Source organism: Acomys minous (assembly GCF_964271855.1).
Source record: "Acomys minous genome assembly, chromosome: 2".
In the NCBI taxonomy this organism is placed as follows: domain Eukaryota; kingdom Metazoa; phylum Chordata; class Mammalia; order Rodentia; family Muridae; genus Acomys; species Acomys minous.
This window is the reverse complement of record NC_140484.1, coordinates 22,556,233-22,576,668: the sequence shown is the minus strand read 5'-3', so window position 1 is coordinate 22,576,668 and position 20,436 is coordinate 22,556,233. Positions and strand designations below refer to the sequence as shown.

General features: G+C 46.6%; 1 protein-coding gene across 4 annotated transcripts in view; it reads right to left on the bottom strand.

Annotated features, from left to right (window-relative positions):
* Positions 1 to 402: 402 nt before the first annotated feature.
* Positions 403 to 20,436, bottom strand: part of MYOF (myoferlin) — a 148,072-nt gene continuing 128,038 nt past the window's right edge. For all 4 annotated transcript variants that reach the window (XM_084763684.1, XM_084763683.1, XM_084763685.1 and 1 more), the window contains 11 exons: positions 17,449 to 17,619; positions 16,553 to 16,701; positions 15,061 to 15,200; positions 12,876 to 12,964; positions 12,691 to 12,786; positions 8,756 to 8,897; positions 6,491 to 6,590; positions 4,741 to 4,931; positions 2,930 to 3,039; positions 2,328 to 2,475; positions 403 to 937 (listed from right to left, as the gene is read on the bottom strand). In XM_084763684.1, the coding sequence (XP_084619810.1) occupies positions 899 to 937; positions 2,328 to 2,475; positions 2,930 to 3,039; positions 4,741 to 4,931; positions 6,491 to 6,590; positions 8,756 to 8,897; positions 12,691 to 12,786; positions 12,876 to 12,964; positions 15,061 to 15,200; positions 16,553 to 16,701; positions 17,449 to 17,619 (1,375 nt within the window). In that variant the 3' untranslated portion in view covers positions 403 to 898. The remainder of the gene's footprint in view (positions 938 to 2,327; positions 2,476 to 2,929; positions 3,040 to 4,740; positions 4,932 to 6,490; positions 6,591 to 8,755; positions 8,898 to 12,690; positions 12,787 to 12,875; positions 12,965 to 15,060; positions 15,201 to 16,552; positions 16,702 to 17,448; positions 17,620 to 20,436) is intronic.

The following is a 20,436-nucleotide window of genomic DNA, read 5'->3' as shown; positions in this document are numbered from 1 at the left end:
GTGTCACATAAATGTGTGTGTGTGTGTGTGTGTGTGTGTGTGTGTGTGATCTGTAATCCCTGGTTGCAAATCCCAGAACTATCATTTGGTAGTTGTGTGGCCTTGGAAAAGCTACTTAATTTCTTTGATCCTCGATTTCTTCTCCTGTAAAATGGGGTTAGTAGTGTCGTTGGCTTAAAATGATGAGATTCATGAAGTAACATACATAAAGCATTTAAAAGGCAGGGCTGTTACAACACTAGCCATGAGTGTTAGCTTTATTATTGGACCAACTGGCCCCAGTTGGCAGCACACTCATAAAGGGCTTATGGTCAGGTGGAATGCCGTGGCATACTGAGCACTAGGACCAAGGAAACTGAACCTGCTTCCTCAGTCAGAATAGAGCACACACATCCACGTGTACAAAGTGAGATATGTTTATTTGCATTCATCACTGAGGTTGCAAAGAGTCTTGTGACATTTGTCCATACAAAATACCACATTAGTGGTCGCAGGCACCGATAAGAACTACTGTAAATATGCTCCCTATTGTTTTAATGCAGTCTTTTCTCTTGATTACAAATAGGAAATATATGACGTTAAGATACAAGGCATTTCAAATTCATTTCAGTAATTTCCCAAACTTGAATCACAAAATAGAGGGAACATAAAAAACAATTTAAATGGAACCAGCCACCTTAAAAATACTCTGAAAGTATGCTTAAAATTGAGAAAATAAAGTTTTTAATACTTTAAAAGATAACATGATAAAAATGTTGCCTCTGTCTGACTTCCTGGGATTTAGCCACTGTAGGAGCTGGCGTGTCTTGGTGAGGTCACCCGAGGTGGTCTTAGACTTGAAATCACTATGTGTGAGGCAGGAGTTTTTCATTGCTGGGTGACTGAGGCTTTGCTTTCATTATGCATTTGGCCTCACGATCTTCATTGATAAATAGTTCTGAAAGAGAAACAGAAAGAATGTGAGTACATAGTCATGTGCCTCCTCAGTGAGGCATGCTGCCATTTAGCATCAATGGGCATTCCAAGCCACTCCTGGCCTCCACCCACTGAGTGCTCATTGCGTTCCAGGTGTCACTAAACACTGGTAAACATCCTCTGAGTGACACCATCTTCTCAAGTGACAGGCAGTGGCTCCCACGGATAGAATTTATATCATGAAGAAATAACTATATGAAGTTTTTTTAAAAAATAGTCAAGACAGATTATATAATCTATAATTAGAAAATGCTGTATATATAATCAAAGTAAATTTGAAAATATTACCCAGGGGGAAACAAACGACATACATACAGGTGCTGCTGTGGCTCCAAACTCAGAATATAGAGATCTATAGCATAGTGAAAGTGAGTTGAAGAGAAAGCCTTTGGGATGCTCCTCAAGTCAACTGCTCCTAGCTCTCTAAGACCTTCCTGCCCACAATGCCAGAATGGTTTGTGCCAGTATGAAGGAATAAAAGTACAGCATCGATGCATACGCCCACATCTTCAATTTGGACTCTTGTTTATAACTGAGGGAACTGAGATGCGTGATATGGCCACAGAGAATAAGATTTTGAAAGACAAAACATGAACACAAGTACTCAGAGAGGCAGAAGCAGTAACTCTGTGGGACGGAGTGTGGGGTTTGTTGAGACCTTGGGGATCACCAGTATCTAGTACACCAGAAGTTTGCTTACATGATCGTCTGGAACAAGAAAAGTGATGGCAAGGGGCTGGGGAGATGGCTTTGTGGGTAAAGTGCTTGTCCTATAAGCACAAGGACCTGGGTTCAGATCCCCAGGACCCACATATTATCAGGGCATGGTAGCTCTAGTACACAGACAACAGAGACAAGCAGATCTCACTGCTCCCTAGGTAGCCATCCTAGCAGAGACAGTAAGCTCTGGGTTAGTGACAGACTCTCATGATGGGGCAGGACACCTGACATTGACCTCTGGCCTCTGTACATATATGCATGAGTGAGTACAGTCAGAGCTGCATCCGTATGCATAACACACACACACACACACACACACACACACACACACACACACACACGTACACACACACATGTGAAAGCAGTAAGTCACCTGGAAACACTGCCCAGAATCTAGATAAATACTGATAAAGCCTTGGGGCATTTCTCCTAGAATCCTCAAAGCTAGTAGGGCTTTGTGGTTGTTTGTCTTTGTTTTTGTTTTGTTTTGTTTTAACCCCATTAACAGCTGCTGGTAACTTGTTAAAAACCCAAAAATGTAACTTCCACCACCAGACTCTGTGTTAAAAGTTTTCAAAAGCAGAAGGCTCATGACCACAGGGCCGCTGCTGCTGAGGCCCGGGCTTCCTTACCGGCAGTGAGTACAGCAGCACAGCCACGAAGAGCAGCAGGATGAGCAGCAGAAGCAGACCGATGATCACCCACTTGAACCGGCGCCACACGATGAAGCGCATGGTCTTGCACGGGTTCGTGAACCAGAGGAAGGAAGTTTCCGGCCGGCTGCAACGCAAGACATAGTTTCCCTACTTAACTCGAGAGGGACTGTCTACCAGAGTGTAGCAGCTCAGGAATAGTGAATCAATAAGTTTGGGGCAAGATACAATTCAGCTGTCAATTTCAGCCTCTTTTTTTTCCCCCTACCATGCCCCACCACCTTCCCAGTCTCCTACGGTTATGCCTCTTTTGTTATAGCATCCATAGTTGGCTGGGGATGACTCAGGTCCCCACGCCAGTTCCTTAAGATGCGGAGGATGTCAAACTCTGGTTTAACGTTAATGGAGACTCGAATGGTTAAAAGGAGACCACAGCCACTACCTCGCCATCCCCCACAGCCCACCCTGAACAAAATTAGAAGGCCGATACCTAATCCAGCCCATTAAACCAATTGGAAGGGGCTTTCAGACTGCAGGTGTTTGGGGACCAGACAACACGGAGAACAAAGAAGGCCTCTCACTTTGGTGGGTCAAGCTTGGGGTTCATGTTGGGTTCGCTCCGCCCTTTCCCGGCTGGTCTCTCGTCTACCTCTCTCTCATTGAGGACCTCCAGTGTCATCTCCACTTTCCCCTTCAGCAAAGCAGAACAGGTTAAACACATGACATCACGTTTCACAAATATTTTCACTTCAACCCAAGGAATATTCCCCAAGCCACGATTTTTTATTCTTGTAAAACAATCCTTAGATTTGCCTCAAATTTTCCTCCAGGGGTTTCTTCCCGTTTCCTCTCCCATGTGTTTCTAACCCCACTCCATGTGGGAAGCTGAGCGGACAAATTGCTTTCCCCCCTTGGACTCGCCCTCTTTAGCATCCCCATGGCTTCAGCGTTCCCACACCAATCTCCTTGCTTTCTTTCTCACTTCCTTTGTAACTCGACTGCTAAGAACAACACTGGGCAGTTTTGGAGGCTCCAGGAGATGGGCCTATGTCTCTTCCTGCTTCTACTGCAGCCCTACTGTGTGCGGCGGAGCTTGTGCTTAGTAGGAATTCAAGGTGTCTTAGCTGCCTCGGTGAGCAGATGGAGGCTGCTCCTCTGTTGACAAGTCCCTGCATGCTGAATCCACATAGGGAAGCGCTCTGTGTGCATAACCTGTGGGACGCTCATGGCATCTTCAAAAAGGTGGTGTTGTCTCTATTGGTGGATGAGGACATTAAGGTAAAAAAAAAATCTAATAGCAAAAAAAAAAAAAAAAAAGAAGAAGAAGAAGAAGAAGAAGAAGAAGAAGAGGCTGGCCTCGAACTCACAGAGATCTGGTCTGTCTTTGCCTTCAAAGGGCAGAGATTAAAAGTATATGTTGATACATTAGGCAATACTCCAACTTTTATACCCAGCCTCCACTAAGTTGCAGCTGACGTTTTAGGACCTAGAAAAGCCCTCTAGATCTCCAATAATTTGGGAAACCCTGACACCAAGGCTCATTTAGGTGGAGGGCCCTGGGCAGCACCTCTGCTTATAAGCCAGTTGAAACTGGATGCCTGACCCTGCAAGAAGCTTCATCTCTCGTGTTTGCTTAAATCCATAAAACAAAGATTTAGACTACTTGTCACAGGCCTGTCAGCAGAATCCAATAAGAAAGTGTGAAAACTAATCTCTACGGTGACAGAAAGTTCATCAATGGTGTCCTGAAGACAGGGTAGAGAACAAAGAACTGGAAACTTCTGGCGTTGAGTTAGACAGCAGCACATGCTCTTACATGTGAAAGCACGGCCCTCACAATGCAGCCTAAAGACTAGGAAGGGTGTGTGGTGATTAGGGTAGAAAATGGAGGTGGAATTTAATCAGCGCGTACTATACCGCACACTAAACTTCACTGATGTGCAATGAATACGGACTGGTAAGCGGTTTCAGTCATGAGATCGCACACGTGAGACAGTTACTTGGCTCACAAATGTTGGCTAGTAACAGTCCATACTGTGGGAGGTAGTGGTAGCAACACGGTGGCCCGCACTGCTGTTTCTTTCCAAGGCTTATTTTCAATTCTCCATGATGCTTGTAAAATATGGATTTCGTTTCAGCACTCACACTGGGCGTTCCCTTTCCTACTCTACTCTGAATGCTCAGCGTAAAGTAGCCTCTCTACAAAGGAGCCCTAAGGAAATGCAAGTGCTGCCAATTGGCTCCTGGATTTTCACCATTCCAACCCATGCCCTTCCCCCAACTCCGAGCACGTGTTCACAGTGTCTTCTGTCTTTATCCGCATCTCATCTTACTTGGAGTAAAATCTACTGATAAGGGATAGAAATGACCCCCAGCTAGAAAATCCTCATACAGCCATCACACGGGAGCCGTCTTTGTCTGCGTAGCATGGCCACCATCCTTTCATGGACTTCTGCTCAAAGAGCGAGGCGGTCTTAGCTTTGAGAGGGTCCATGGCTTTGAGGTCTGGAATCATGTCCAAACTGCATTTCTCCGACGACTTGGCTGGCATGATCGTGTGATGCAAGTCAAGTTCCAGAAAACCTGGCCAAGAACAGAATACAAGGTCCAGATAAGCTTCGAATGGCGCAGCCACTGTTCTTAGGCGAACAGAATGTTCTAGTCTGGGGGAAACAGACAGTGATTTTGAACAGGTGGTGGGCGAGTTAGCAAAAGGGATCATGCTAGATGTTTAAGTTCTTTCCAGAGAGGACGGGAGATGGCAGGAGAAATAGCTGTCCACTGCTCAGTGTCTCGCGGTGGACTCCATGTTTCCTTTCTCAAAGACGTGAGCATAAACAGCTCTTCTATAAATCCCAAGCAGTTAAACATCTACACACAAAACTTTCCACTGAACTCGGGGCCTTTGTATTTAAGAGGAACTAGCTGTGGTTTTGAGCTGCCTTTAGGGGGGAAGACAATTAGGTGCTTGGAGCATGGGATGGTCCTTGGAACCATTCTGGTACGGCTCTCTCCTGGAGTGACCCCAGAAACAGGAGCTTGAAAGAACATAATTCAACAGAAAAATCCCCACCAGGAAATGAGAAATCCCAGCCAGGCGCAGGGTGTCTGGAGAGACGCACCCTCTGCTGTGGGTCGTGAGCAGGCGTTAACTCTCCCACCCCTGAATAGTTTCATATAGGTCTTTGTGAAGGGCTGTGAGAGGCTGGCTTATATTTCCTGGTTTAGGAGCCATGTGTAGGTTGGCGATGGGTCAAAGTTGAACTTCACCTTTAGCTGAAGTGCATGCAGTGCATGCATCACTGGGGAGGGAGGGCTGCAGAAGAGCCAGGAGACCTTCTGGGAAAGCTGAGATTGAAAATGTGGAAGGGAGAGCAAGCCAAGAAGTGGAGAAGTTAAGTAGGGTGTATGTATGCATTGGATGCCCCAAGGCCAGAGGATGGTGGGCTTAGGGACAAAGATAGTGTGGGGAAGTAGGGGACAAAGAGGCATAGGGGACCTTAGTAACTGGTGAGAGTGAGGAGAGGGCTGGTAAGAATGGCTCCAAAGTACAGAGAGAGAGAGAGAGAGAGAGAGAGAGAGAGAGAGAGAGAGAGAGAGAGAGACAGAGAGAGACAGAGAGAGAGAGAGACACAGAGAGAGAGAGAGACAGAGAGAGAGAGAGACAGAGACAGAGAGAGACAGAGACAGAGAGAGACAGAGAGAGAGAGAGACAGAGAGAGAGAGAGACAGAGAGAGAGAGAGAGGTGCTTGGAAATGCAGGCAGAGCCGTGGCTGTCTCTCTGTGACCAGGCTGGCCTCTAACTCAATGTATGGCCAGGGATAAGCTTGAATTCCCGAGCCTCCTGCCTCGGGTAGCACCGTTCCCTGTTTATGCAGTCCTGAGGATGGAACCCGTGGCTTTGTACATGCTAGGCGAACACAAGTACTTGCCTTTCCAGCTTATTAATGAGGCCTTAGAGTGAGTGGGGCCCAGGAAGAGGGGTGACATTCACAAGAGGACCACGTAGCTCGGAGGACACGTGCCCTGCCTCGCCCATTACAGGTGTTAGGGAAGAAACCAAGTGCTACCAAATTGGAATTGCCTTCAGTGGTTCCAGGTGCAGTGTTAGAGGGGCGATTGGAAGGTAAGGAAGCAATACCTAAGTAGTCATCCAGGGAAAACTTGTCATTGTCCCATATCTGAATGATCAGTCGAGGGGGCACTCGGAACTCCGTTTGGTCAATACTCCAGAAATGCTCCTAAAATGAAAAGAGACGTGAATGGTTTGCATGATCTGGGTCAGTGGACCCTGAGAGCCCGACTTTCAGCCACAGACACAGCGAGGAAACTGAGGCCTCGGCCTCCACACCCTGTGGGACAGCCTGCACTTTTCCTTCCACGTATTTGGAAGGCCACCAGGCTCCACAGGAAGTCTCAAGGCCACCAGCTGGGGCGACGAAGAGGATGTTCCAGGCAGTTCCCAAACAGCAGGTTTCTCACCATATTCCTATCAGTGTGGCTTCCTGCTGCCACGCCTGCAGAGTGGGGAGAGCTTAGCCTTCCCCCTGAAGACTACAGTGACTCTAGGTGTTCTAGGCCAGCCCTCGGTGTCATCACTGTGGAGCAAATCCCCACCTCCATCTCCAAGGCTTGATTGACAGTCTCACTTAACATGCAGTGGCTTTAATCTGAGGCTCAGAGTCCACCTTTGCTTCAGGATAGATGCTAAGATGTCCTAGAACTTTTAGCTTTTGAAAAGCGCCATGCCCTTTGATAGACTTGTGGCCACCTCTGAGCCTTCACACTGAAGGGAGAGATACAGAGGACCAAGTGCCCTCCGCTAGTCCCTGCTTCCGCCCAGACATTCCTTAAGAATATACCTCCGCAGCCAGTTACCCCTAAGTGCCTCTGGCCTGGGCAGACCAAGAATTTGAAAGAAGACCATGGGGTTGGGTCTCACTTTTTATATTCTTGGAAGGTTCTCTTTCTTGGGGTCCCAGCGGCCCTGGGAAGCCCCCCCAGCTAGCCTCTGACTTGTTCTATGTGTGGGGTCATGTCCTATGTACCACCAAGGGAGGAGAGGTCTAGCCTTAGATGTGGGGAAAAAGGAAAATACCTATATCCAAGGTCCTATCTGATAACCTCTGCCCAATAACCTCACCTCTGTCCTTCTCTGCTTCACTCTCTGAAAGGAGGCACAATTTGACACCATTCTGAGCCTCTGCACTTCTGGAAAGTACCCCGTGTAGACTCCATTCCGCCCGGCATAGGCAAAGTGCTCACTACGGTGCCCACAGTAGGTAGGGCCAGGAGAGGGCGAAGGGACTCAGGGCAGGTAGGTTCTTGTAGGGTGTAGGGAGGCAGCGCGACAGAGGCATGGCTGACTGATGGGATACGGGAGGTAGGGATGGGACAGGAGACCCGTAGGGATCATGGGATGGTCTCCTAAGGTTCCAGGCCCTAGACTTCCCTTGGAGATCTCTTCCTTCCCCAGTTGGTGGGGTCAGGGCAGGAATTGGAGTGGGATTGAGGATGGGATAGTGAAGGAGACAAAGATTGACTCCATCTCTAATCCCAGCGCCTGGCCTGAGCACCGTGTTCTGGGTACCAGTGGTTGGTTCAGGGAGGGTCACAAGTCTCTGAATGGGCAGAGGCCCTGGGGCCCAGTTCTAGAATGCTGGCTGGTCCCATCGTGGCTCAGTTCTACTTGTGCTGAGGTTTGCTGGGAACATAGGTGATGGCGTGGGTTGCTGCCTGCCGTGTCTCCTCCTCCAGGGAAGAGCCTGGCTAGAAGTGAGGCCCATGGAGGACAGAGAGCAGAGAGAAGAGAATGTGGGCTCAACCTCCAGAGACGTTGCTCCAGACATCCTTAAAAGGGGCCAACCTTGGACTTGCTAGGAATGAGAACCAATAACTCACATTTTTGGTCTAAGTTTTATAACTGAAAGCTTTTTCTAATTAAGTCCACCGGGGTCCTCAACCTTCCTAGAAGTGTTTCTGAGTGAGGGAACACACATCCTGAGGCTTAACAAGGGAAGCAAAAAAAAAAAAAAAAAAGGGATACCTCACCTTTAATTTTTGGCTTGTGTTTGGCCTAACACGAAGAATAACCGTCTATTCATTCCATAAAGAACACGTGTGTACAGTGATACAAAAGCCTTTCTTCTGTCCACCTTGCTGCCAGTAGGTTAGCAGAAAGGAAGCTACATTCCTCACAGCCCTAAACACTCAAATAAATACCTGTCATAGCTGTGTGAGCACGGGCAAGGCTTTACCCCTCTGTGGGTCTCAGATTCCCTCTCTGTACAAGAGGGACCTGGACTCAGTGACCTCCCAGGTCCCAAGCAGCCCTGACCTCCTCTGAGTCTCTGAGCAGACCTGAAATGCCCACATCCCGCCCACGCCCACATCTTTCAGGGCTTACTTTTTTAGAGACTATACAGAGCTGCTCAGCGGGGAGGTAGTCAAACGGGAAAACAAATCTCCAGTTAAAATTGCCTTCGCCATCCAAGGACCTGTAGTGGACATCTGTTTTCTGTTTGTTTTCTTCGCTGCCGGAAATCCAGCTGTAGAGTGGAGGCAAACAGACTCAGTTCGCTGTGATTGACAAGGGATCTAGCTGCAGTGATTAGGGCTTGAGAAGAGCAGAAGAGATGCGTTTTCTCTGGGCAGGGTCCAGTGATTCCCCAGGCTGGGGCTGATTTATGAAGGGGAGACACTCGGTTGCATCCAACCCAGCTTGGAGCCAAATAAAATAGGATTCCTTTAAAACCAAAGCAGGAAACCCTTTAGACTGTAGTTAGGAGGGCTAAGGTGAAATTTTCTGGGAAATATCATCAACAATGTAGCTTCTATTTTGGGTAAGCTGCAGCTTGCTGGCTATGATTTTGGGCTTCGCAACTATGACTCATTAGCGTCTATCATCAGGGCTGGTAGGCTCAACGAATGCAAGTTAGCTCAAAATGTTCGCAATTCCCTCCACATACTTTACTTAAGCAAACAAAAAGAGGCACCTAACAGTAATCTTGCAGCTTCCTTTTTTTTATTACTCTTAAAATTCACTGTGATCTCACTAATGAGACGGGCAAGGAAGAGGCAAGCTGTTATTTCTAGATGCCTTGCTGACGACTTGCCCTCCCGCCAACAGGATCTTAACTCGCATCATTGGAAACATTTTCTTTTCCTTGTGCCTGGCGTGGAGTGGCTGGAAGATAAACTGTGTGTTGATGGAGTGCGGAAGGAAGCTGCCGTCACATCTGCCTGCCTCTGGTTTGAAATTAAGAATCGACTTTTCAGCCATGTGGGGTGGCGCACACCTTTAATTACAGGATTTGGGAGACAGAGGCAGGTGGATCTCTGAGTTCGAGGCCACACTGGTTGACACTAGGACAGCCAGGGCTGCACAGAGAAACTGTGTCTTAAAAAAAAAAATCACAAAATAAAACAAAATGAAAAAACAATTGGTACTTTTCAACAGGCGGGATGGCAGGACTACGTTAGAATCACTTGAGAAACTTTGAAAAGTACCAATTGCTAGATCCACAGGGAGTGGAGAGCCTGGCTGCGAAGAATCTGTCCTCTCTGCCTGTGGTGAGTCACTGTGAGGACAGAGTTCGAGCTCGCCACTCAGGGAAGCCGACCCTCAGCCCTGTCCTACAGTTTTACCGATGAACTAGGTACAGTGTCATCCCATTTCTCCCAATAGCTGCACAACCATTTGCATCTTACAGATGAGGAAATGGAGCTACAGAGGTGATAGAAGATTCACAGCAGGTCATGTGGCCAGTCATCAACAGAAAGGAGTATTACTCCCCCAGGCTGGTCTAATTCGAAGTCCACATCTGGTGGCCTCCTTCGGAAGACTGTGGGAAAGATAATGCCATTTTCTAACATTAAGTCCTATTGTTGGTGACAGTGGCATTATCAGTCAACTACCAACCAGAGCATTTTTTTTTTGCTAGTTAATTGACTAGGTGAATCAGTCGGAAGATCCCTGAGGCGGGGTGTCTGTAATTCAATGGCCACCCACACCCCTGTACTCAACCCTTCCCCTTCTTCCTCTCTCCCCATGTCCCACCATCACCCTCTCCATCCTGCTGCCCACCATGGTTCTTTCTGACTGTTAACTTTTAAACTAACTTACTGAAGAGAGTTCACTTTTTTTTTTTGACTCTGAGCCTAGCAACTCTAACTCTTGACCTAGCCCTAAAACTTCACCATCATTTGACCTAAGACTTCTCAGTCTCTTGGATTTTTCCTCTTTTTTTTTTTTTTTTTTTTTTTTTGGGTGGGCCTTCTCTTGTTTTAATTTTAAGACATGTTGACTACACAAGTGCCTTTAGTTGCACGTGCTTGTGTGCAAGCATGGATCACTTCATATGTAACATCAACATGTGTCGTGTTAGGCATTATAATTATGCATCACTCGTGTTTTCACATGTAATATTTAGATCTCTCTCCCTCTCTGCAGCTCTGGTGATCAAGCCCTGATTCGTAGGGGTTGAGGATGTAGTTCAGCTGGTAAAGTGCTTGCCTGGCTTTGGTCCCAGCCTATCATTAGTGGCCTACACTTATTTGTTTTGTTTTTATTTGTTTCCATTTTGTTTTGTTTTGTTTTGAGACAGGGTTTCTCTGTAGAACTACCCGGCTGTCCTGGAACTTGATCTGTAGACTAGGCTGGCCTTGAGCTCACAAAGATCCACCTATCTCTGCCTCCCAAGTGCTGGGACCAAAAGCGTGTACTGCCATGCCCAGCTGGTGGTCTACACTTGTAATCCTAAACACTTGGGAGGCAGAAGCAGAAGGGTCGGAGGTTCAAAGCCAGCCTTGGCTAATAGGGAGTTTGAGGCCAGCCCAGGCTGTCTGAAATCCCATCTCAAAGACAAACTAATAAGCAAGCCAGCAGCTAACAGCAGCAAAGCCCTAGATTCTCAAGCTAGGTAAACTGAGCTCCTGGCGGGTATTCAGATTGTAACTGCAGACTTTACGTGCTACTTTAGGTTGAGTTTTACTCTTCTATTAGCTTTCTCTCAGCCCAATCACGGCTTCAGTTTGTTCCCTTGATTTGAAAAAAAAAATTCTTATGGTAGTCAAGTAAATTTGCATAGCTATAATTATCTGGGATTAGTTTTCCTGGGGGAATGGTAATGAAGTCTTGAAATACCAAATAATAATGAAGACCTTGATGAAGCTTACAATGAGTCTAAATCATAGTCATTAGGTCTTTAGGTTTTGATTGAAGTTCACTAGGGATCGTGAGGGAAACTTTGTTCTTACTGATGAATATATTACATTTCAACACGTCGCATCTTCTATATATGAAGGAAGAACTTGCTCCGTGTGGAATAGCAATAATTCTAACACCCATGTAATGCATACCAGGCTGCCAGGTGCTATCCCTACATGCCTTGAGTAATGGAATCTTCTGGCTCTCTCCAGGAAGTAGCACTGTCATTATCCCCATTGCACAGACGAGTAACAGCGGAGTGTCTGATGTTCCCTAACTAGCAGGAAAAGTGCCAGGATTTTAACATAGGAGGTCTGGCTGCAAAGCCTGGCTGCTTAACCACCATGTGGTGCTGGTCTCAGCATCTTTGCACCTATGATCAGAGCACAGCAGAAACTAACATCGGCACAGGCCACCTGAGATCAAATTACACAAGTAAGAAGCAATTAGCATGATCCTTTTTTATATTGGATGAAGACACACAGCAAATGTCAGTGGGTGCATTATTTCTTAAAACCCTGTCAGTGCTGCCTACTTTTCCCACAAACATTGACTATAGACAATAAAATGTAAAGGAAGGATATTTTGGGATCTTTACTGGGTTTTTGTTTTGCTTTGTTTTGTTTTTCAAGACAGAGTTTCTCTGTGTATCCTTGGCTGTCCTGGACTTGCTTAGTAGACCAGCCTAGCCTCAAACTCACAGAGATCCACCTGCCTCTGCCTCCCTGAGTACTGGGATTACAGGAGTGTGTCAACACATCCAGATTTTTCACTGGGTTTTTTTTTAAGGCCAGTTGTCTGTTTAGTCTGTCTGTATATTATAGACAACTCTGAAATTATATAGCTAAGGCATCTCAGAAATAGTTCTGCTTAGGAAAAAAAAAAGAATTAAAGAGAGAGGAGTGAGGTTGATTAGTTCTTATTGTTGAGAATGACCCTGCCCATAGACGCAGTCTAGACAGCGTTCTCTTTGTTCCTCTGTCCCTTCTGCATTTTGCTTTCCTGGCACTCCCTAACCATATCATACTGGAAATAGCAGCTTCCGGTAACCGAGAACACTTCAGTGGGCACCTCAAACAGTGGTGACTTGGCTCATTCCCCAGCTTGTGGAAGTCTCTGCTTACTGTCCTCACCCTTTGACGTAGATGTCACTCATGTCCTCGCCGGTGATGCTCTTCTCATCCAGGATAACATCCTTGGTGTTCCAGATGATCACACGCAGGTAGTACCTGAAAACAATGCACAGTTTGGAAGTAAACTTCCTCCAGACCTGGGCAGAGTCCCCGCCCCAGGGAAGCAGGGCTTTGGGCTTACTCACTTCTTGGCTTTCCTGGGAGTGATGTTGAAAGGGGGGCCGGGTGGTCCTAAGCTTTTGGGGAAGACGTCCACCCACATCTGAAGTTTCCCCTAAACCATACACAAAAGAAAGAAGGCTAGAGTCATATATGAGAGAAATCACAGTTTTCCTTTTTCTTGGCAGCATTGAACATGGACTCCAGGGCTTCCCACATGCTAGGAGAGCCCTCTACCACAGAGCTATAAAAGCAGTTCCTCTATGTTTGTTATTACTCTACATGGAAGGCCACAAGTGGATAAGAGAGCTAGCCAAGGCCAAGCTTGTCTACAATGACATTTAGACCACTCACTTTTCCATTCTCAACCAAGAGTGACATAGCTGCATTCATCCATTTGTCTGAAATTGCCTTCATTAATGAAATAAAGGCATTTCGTTACTAACCCAACTGCTGATAGTATAGTCCCCCATGCCTACCTCAAATTTGGGTCCTTTTTCCCTCATGCTGCCACTCTATCCAGTGTCACATTGCTTACCTAATACAGTCTCAATCCCAATGGGTTTTCCACTTACCTCAAAAGGTAAAAAAATAAAAATAAAAAAATAAAATAGCAATTAGCCCTTTAAAAGAAAGACAGCACAATTCTGTGAGGAGATGCTAAAACAATGGTATAGTTTCCAGAAAGTAAGGATTTCCTGTGTTAGAAATGTCACCCTTTAGCCCCACATAGACACAGGGGCTTATAGGCAGGTACTGGACTGGCGCTTGGGCTGCCATCTTGATGAGGCCGTGTCCTGATATGGACTGAGCTGTCTACTTCCCTGGAATGTCTTTCCGGACAGGCTATGAGTGCCAGTTGTTTTTTTATTTTTTCATCTATCCAACCATTCAAATCAATTTATAGTCTCTACATTATTTTTGGATCTTGTATGGACTCTGCTTTCAGACAAACATAGACTGTTCTTTGAGAAGTTTGCCAAGGAAACCACTGGATTGGCTTCCTAATGCACAGTGATCAAAATGAATTACCTGGAACCCTTGAAAGGGAATATATTTGACTATGATCCTGACTCCTTTCCAGCTAATCTCTAGGCTCAGGGTTCCACTCTACATCAGGCACACCACAGGACACTGAGCATCCAGGCGTCTCCTAAGATTAATCCACAGACGGCAAGGCAGAAGCAAAGACAGGCTGGTACCTTCTCAGGGAGAAATCTTCCTGACTTTGTCAAGTCTTGAGACTCCATCTATGACTGATGGGTGGGAGGAAAGAGAGGAGGATAAACAGGCTTTGAGGACAAAGAAGAAGAAGGAATAGAACAAGAAGAAATTGAGTATAGCACAGGATAAAAGCAAGATGTGAGAAAATTACCTAGAAGCCGAGGCCACTTCTGAGTGATAAGTATGTCTATAATCTTATAGTTGGCATTGGTGACATTTGCTTGTAGTAAATTAATATTTGTTCAAGTGTGAGTCCCTAGCTACTTATATCAGAGCCCCTGAGGTGTGTAATAAAATCCATACTCCTGGCCTTACCCCAGACCGCTGGTACCTAAACCTCAGTGGACACAGCCTGGAAGCTCTTACTGTAACAAGCTTCTACGTGGATTAATTTGTCATTTAATGTCTTGCTTTGCTTTTTTGGAAACTGGGCCCCATTTTCTGGGAGTTGACTTGACCCTGTCATTGTGCACAAACTCCCTTTGATTATTGTTTGTGCATTGTGCCCCTGCTTCCTTGACTCTTTAGACTCAGATGGCACCTCTCCCTCAAGCCAGGCCAAGCTCTGTCTACTCTCCCGGTTACAGCTGGCTGCTCCATTGGTAGGACAACTGGGCCACATTGGGACAACCAATCCCTGAGTATACAACACAGAGGTAAGTACGCAGGAGCCCGCTGCAGTACTCAGGCTCGTAGGAAGGTAGCAACAGCAAGAGAAAGAATTAAATAGAACCAGAAATAGGAACAGAGACAAAGACAAGGGCAGACCCTGGCTTGAGTTTGTTCAGAATCGTAGATAAACTCTTGTCAGGATTTAATGAGATCCTTGAAAATCTTTGCAATAGATTTCCTTTGGGATGAAGCTAGTTTGAGTTTCTTTTCTGTTTCTTGTGTATCTAAAAGTACTCAGACATATTTCAAGAGGTAAACCATCCATCAGTGACTGTCGCTGCATTGGAGGAGTGGGTGGTGGGTCTTCCTCTTTACCTGCGAAATGTTGGGCTGGAAGGTGCTGTGCAAAGTCCTTGTCTCCACATGCTCAGGGACCAGTCCCTGGGTCCTGAGAATATGCAGGGCAAGACGCTCTTCAGGGGCCCCAAGGTGCTGGTGCAGGATTTTGTTGGCTTCTGGAAGGCAAAGTAGAATTGGGATAGGGAGGGACCATCAGAAACAGTGCAGCCAGATGGCTCCTAGCAGCTTGCAGCATGGTTTCGTGATGCCAGCCTTTATAAAAACGGGCAGGCATTACCAGTATGGTACAATGTCAGTATGGAAGTAAGCATGATGAAGTTGATACACAGAGCACTTGACTATGTGCCCTTCGCTATTGAGGCTCACACTATCTTGTAGTCTGCCAACAGCAGAGACCAGAGTACACTAGCATGGGTGAGTGCAGTCTGTATTGACTTTTGTAGCACAGGCTCACAACCATCTTATTTCCTAGCCTCCCTGGCAACTACTCAGATGTGGCCATGAGGCCAAGTTCAATTAGAAGATAGCATAGGTAGAATGGCGTGTGTCACCTCTGGACTCGCCCTCTGCATAGGATCCAACCTGAGCCTTTCTCTTATGGATGTGGAGGAAATAAAAGCCTGGACAATCACACTGAAGAATAGCAGAGCTGTAAGAGGAAAGTGCCCTCAGGCCACGATGCGCTTGCATTGACGGAAGGCCACCTATGCTTCTAATGCACTCTAAGGCACTGAGATTTGAGACCTCATCTCTTATAGCCACAAGTACTACTGCGGCGTTTAAAACCATGGTTCATATCCCCCCCCCCCCCCCCCCCCCGTTTCTCAGACATCTCTCCCAGGAAGAAGTGCGTTCTGTATCTTTTCCTTTTTAATCTGGAGATAGAGTAAAAACAGAAAAAAGAGAAAGGAGATTGTGTGGGTTTTGTTTTGGTTTTGTTTGTTTTGTTTTGAGGCTAAGCTTGGAAGGCAGGAAGCTTCAGCCTGGTTCTCTTGGGTCACTCTCTCTGAGGGAAGTTACTTTTCTTATGAGGAGCCTGTGGACCCAGAGGCTGCCCTGTCAGAAAGGTTCTGGAACTCACTCTGTAGACCAGGCTGGCCTCGAACTCTGTTTGCCTCTGCCTCCAGAGTGCTGGGACTAAAGGCATGCACCACCACTGCCAATTACGATGGTGTCTCTTTGGGATAGAATTTCTTTCACTGCCATTGAAGCATTTTTAAGCTAATTATGTATTACAGGAGAACTGGCTAATTACTAGAGCTTTAATGTTCAAATGACTATGATCCAAAAAGAACAGGTGAAACCAAGGACAGATAAGAAGAGGTGTCCACTTTGATACCCGATGGACAAATAACTTGGCCCTGTTGTGGTTTCTGTTCTGGTAAGGTCAGACATACAGTCTCACGTGACATCATCAGGATGCTGCCTTGGCTCATATTCTTCCTCCAAATGCAGCAACATAAATGGGTTATGACACTGTGCTCACGACCCACAGCTCTGCACTCACCAAAGTCGTCCAGATGGTAATCTCGTCCTCCGTATCTGATTCTGCTTCCATCTTCTGAAAGCACTGGTGGTGGGAAGCCTTTGAATCTGGCTACATTCTGCAGCAATTGTGTTGGTCTCAGCTGATCTCGCCAGGTGTTTACTCCAGAACTGTGGACAAGACCACAGGTCCTGGAATTACTGGGAGCCCCAGGAGCACACTGTCCCACACCAACGCACACGTGTCTAAGCATACCCCTCTAATGGGGAGGGATATGTCTACCCACTTTACCCACCTATCTCAGAGGTGTACAGCCCACATATTTACTCTTCAAGCTTATTGCTTTGTGTTCAGTTCTCCCCTCAACAAAAATGAGCAACCTGGGATCACCACAGTCACAAAGACAGAATAAAACACTAGAAGTGGCATGTCTCATTGGATGCTTAGATGGCCACTGGTCAGCTGCAGGGGACATTAGATACTGTAGAGTCCTTGGTGTGTGTGTGTGTGTGTGTGTGTGTGTGTGTGTGTGTGTGTGTAACTGGTAGTTAATAATCAATCCTTATTTCTAAAGACTAGAGAATTCTTGCCATGACACCTGGTGAGCCCCAACCCCTGGCATCCAGGAGCTCAAGCACAGGAGAGGGGATTGGTTCTCTGAGCACCAACAGTGCTGTAAGTAGCAGTGTCACCTACAGGCACTGCACTGCTTCAGACACTACCACTTAACAAACTCTGGTGTGAATGAGGCAATGTGGTCGCCCTGATTTGTCCTCAGATAATCCTGCTGAAAATGACAGTGGATGGGCCAAAAGATCCACACACTGAAGCAAGGCACTGAGGGGAGGCAGAGCCCTGCCGTCTCCCTGGGAGTGAGCCTCAGGCACAGCAGCCCCCTCCACTCATGGGGAACTTACACACAGTACTGCTCGGGAATGCCGCAGTGGGAGCCGAACCGGGAAAGGAAGCGGTTCTCCAGGTCAATGATGGTTTCTCCCACCTTCTCATCTCGGGTGAAGGTGTCATAGTCATAGACAGAGATTTTCAGGTCTTTCTCTTGCGGCAAGTAGCAGCTCAGTTCATACATTCTAAGAAAAGCAACACACACATACAGAATGATCAGGGGCCTTCTGGGCTGCTCCAAAAACCAAAATTCAAAGAACTGCCAAGTGGTGGCCATGTTGGCGGAAGACAACAGATAGGAACAACTCCTGTCGGTCAGGACGCGTTATGAAAGCAGACACTAGCAATAAAACGGCAAGGGAACGCATGTTTGCTCAGGAGCAAAGCACAGCTGATACCTATGTCCACATCCCAGCTATGGCACTTAGCCCTTCTGTTCTCAGTCTTCTCTGTGAAATCATCATAACTCATCATCTATTTCATTCTAAGAGTCAGTGAAGAAATGCTCAGAGAACTTTCATTGAAAGTATATTGATTAAAACTTAGTATAATAATAATAATAATAATAATAATAATAATAATAATAATACATTATATTGCTAATATTTTAGTGTTATGACCTATCACCTGGAGCACCTCTCTCCTCTCTTCAGGCAGATCAATAAGGGCACCTTAACCTGTGGCCATTTTTTTGTACTCCACTTCACTCCTTACTGTGCTCATCAGAGACCCCTGCCCCAGGAAACAACTTGACCCATCCCTCTAGAAGGACGCAAGGGCATGTATGGACTTGCCATGTGTGTGGTGGGGTGGCTGCCAGGCCCTCTGGTTCTACCACACACTTCATTCAGTTCTTAAAATTTTTTCTACAGAATCTGCATCAAAATGTAAATTCTTCTGAGATACAGAGAAATAATCCAAAAGCCAATTCTGTTGGCGGATGAACTGGGTGGTCCAGGGGATGCTGACCTGCACTCGTCAGTTCAAGACAGGCAGGGCTTAGTCTAGGTATCTGCATTGTTCTCCTACAGTTCTCTCATGCCTGGTGCTCAGTATATTTTACTGAAAGAAAAACTATGAGAGGTCCCCTCCCCTCGCCTTCCTCTCTTTCCTTTTACACTCTGGTGTGAGGACAGGCTTTTGTCCAGTGAGCCAGGGGTGAGTGTTTAACGGCAGTCTGGAAGAAAGCCTCCCAGATGTCTCCTGCACCAATCTCAGTGACCTCTCTAGATGCAGCAGCTACCCAGAGACTTGAGGCAGGCAGGTGACTGCAGGGAAAGGGTTACTTGTGTCCTACTTACACACAAAGCCTCATAACCAGTGTGGGCACCAGGTGTGCACACAGTACACAGACATGCATGCAGCCCAAGTACCCATACACATAAAAACATTTTTAAAATTAAAAAGAAAAACAGCCAGGCATTGTGGCATACACTTTTAATGCCAACAGTTGAAAGGCAGAGGCAGGTGGATCTCTGTGGGTCCAAGGCCAGCCTGGTCTACATAGTGAGCTCCAGGAAAGCCAGGGCTATGTAGAAAGACCCTGTCTTAAAGCAACAACAACAAAAACAAACCAAGAACAACAAAAAGAAAGATGGTAAGCTGGGCATGGCGGTGCACTCTTTTAATCACAACACTCTAGAAAGAGAAGAGGTTGCTGCAAAGTTAATGCTAGTCTGGACTATATAATTCCTAGAGTGACCAGGAATACACTGTGAGATCCTAGCTCAAAGAAATACAGAAACAAACAAACAACAAAACAAGCCCAAGTATCTTGGGTATTGTGGTTTGACTAAGGAATATTTTTCTCCCCCGAGAAAAATATTTTTAAAAATATTAAAAAAAAAAAAACTTTAGAGTTTATTATTATTGTGCGGATGATGTGTGGGTGAATACAGGTACCACAGCCCACACATGGAGGTTAGGGGACAATATTCCGGAGTCAAGCGTGACCTAGAGAAGCCAAGATGAACAATGAAATGCGCCATTTTCCTCAGATCCAGTCCCAGAGTCTCTCTGCTGAGAAGCAAGCCACTTTCCAAGACTGAGGTCCCGGCTTGGAGCCACGCTGATGGATGGAGGGGCTTTGTGAGGCCCCTAGACAGCCAGTGGCCTAGCAGAACCCGACAGCATCTCTTCCTCCCCAGTGGCTCCAAGCAAGGCTTTTCCTGCCACTTAATTAAGCCTGTGCTTGGCACCTCTGAAACAAGCCATTCAGACGGGGCTGCCTTTCCCCCTTCAAAGCTGGCTCTACTTGCTTCCCGGTCTCCCTCGCATGGAGCCCTCCTTCCTGCCCTGCGTGCCTTTTCCTGTCTAGACCTTGGGGCTGGATCAGCGGAAGAAAGGGAAAATGATCACATAGCCGTGCCAGAGGATTATTTCCCCTCCCTGGGCCCAGCACTCAGCCTAGGGGTGTGCGGCACGCAGAGTGCTCACGTTCAGGTGTCTGAGTATATATGCTTGTGTGTGCATGTGTGCAAACATGCTAGGGGCCAGCTGGGTGGTCCTTTGTCCATGTGTGTTCCTGCCTGTGAGGATGGTTTGTTTGAGCCTAAAACTGGATGCCCAAGGTGTGTGTGTGTAGAAGCATGCATGAGAGAGAGAGACACATAGAGAGGCAGAGAAAAGCAGAGAAGAATAAACATAAGGCATAAAGTAATGAGTATGTCAGGTGCAAGGCAAACAGGAACAGTGTTCTCCTACTTAGCAAATTTTTGAGAGAATAACACCATTTCCCCTATTGTGCATATGTGTGTATGCATGCACATACACATACATACACACTGGTGCATGTGAATGTGGAGTCAGAATGCCTTCCTTTATCACTCACCACTTAAAAACAAAAAAAGATTCTTAATTTTGTGATGGAGGTGGGGGTAGGTGTGTGCGACAGTGTGTGGGTTGAGGTCAGAGGACAATTTTGGGGAGCAATTCTTGCCTCCCACCCTTTCCAGGCAGGATCTCTCTTGCTTCTGCTCTGTACTGCACACTACTCCGGGCTA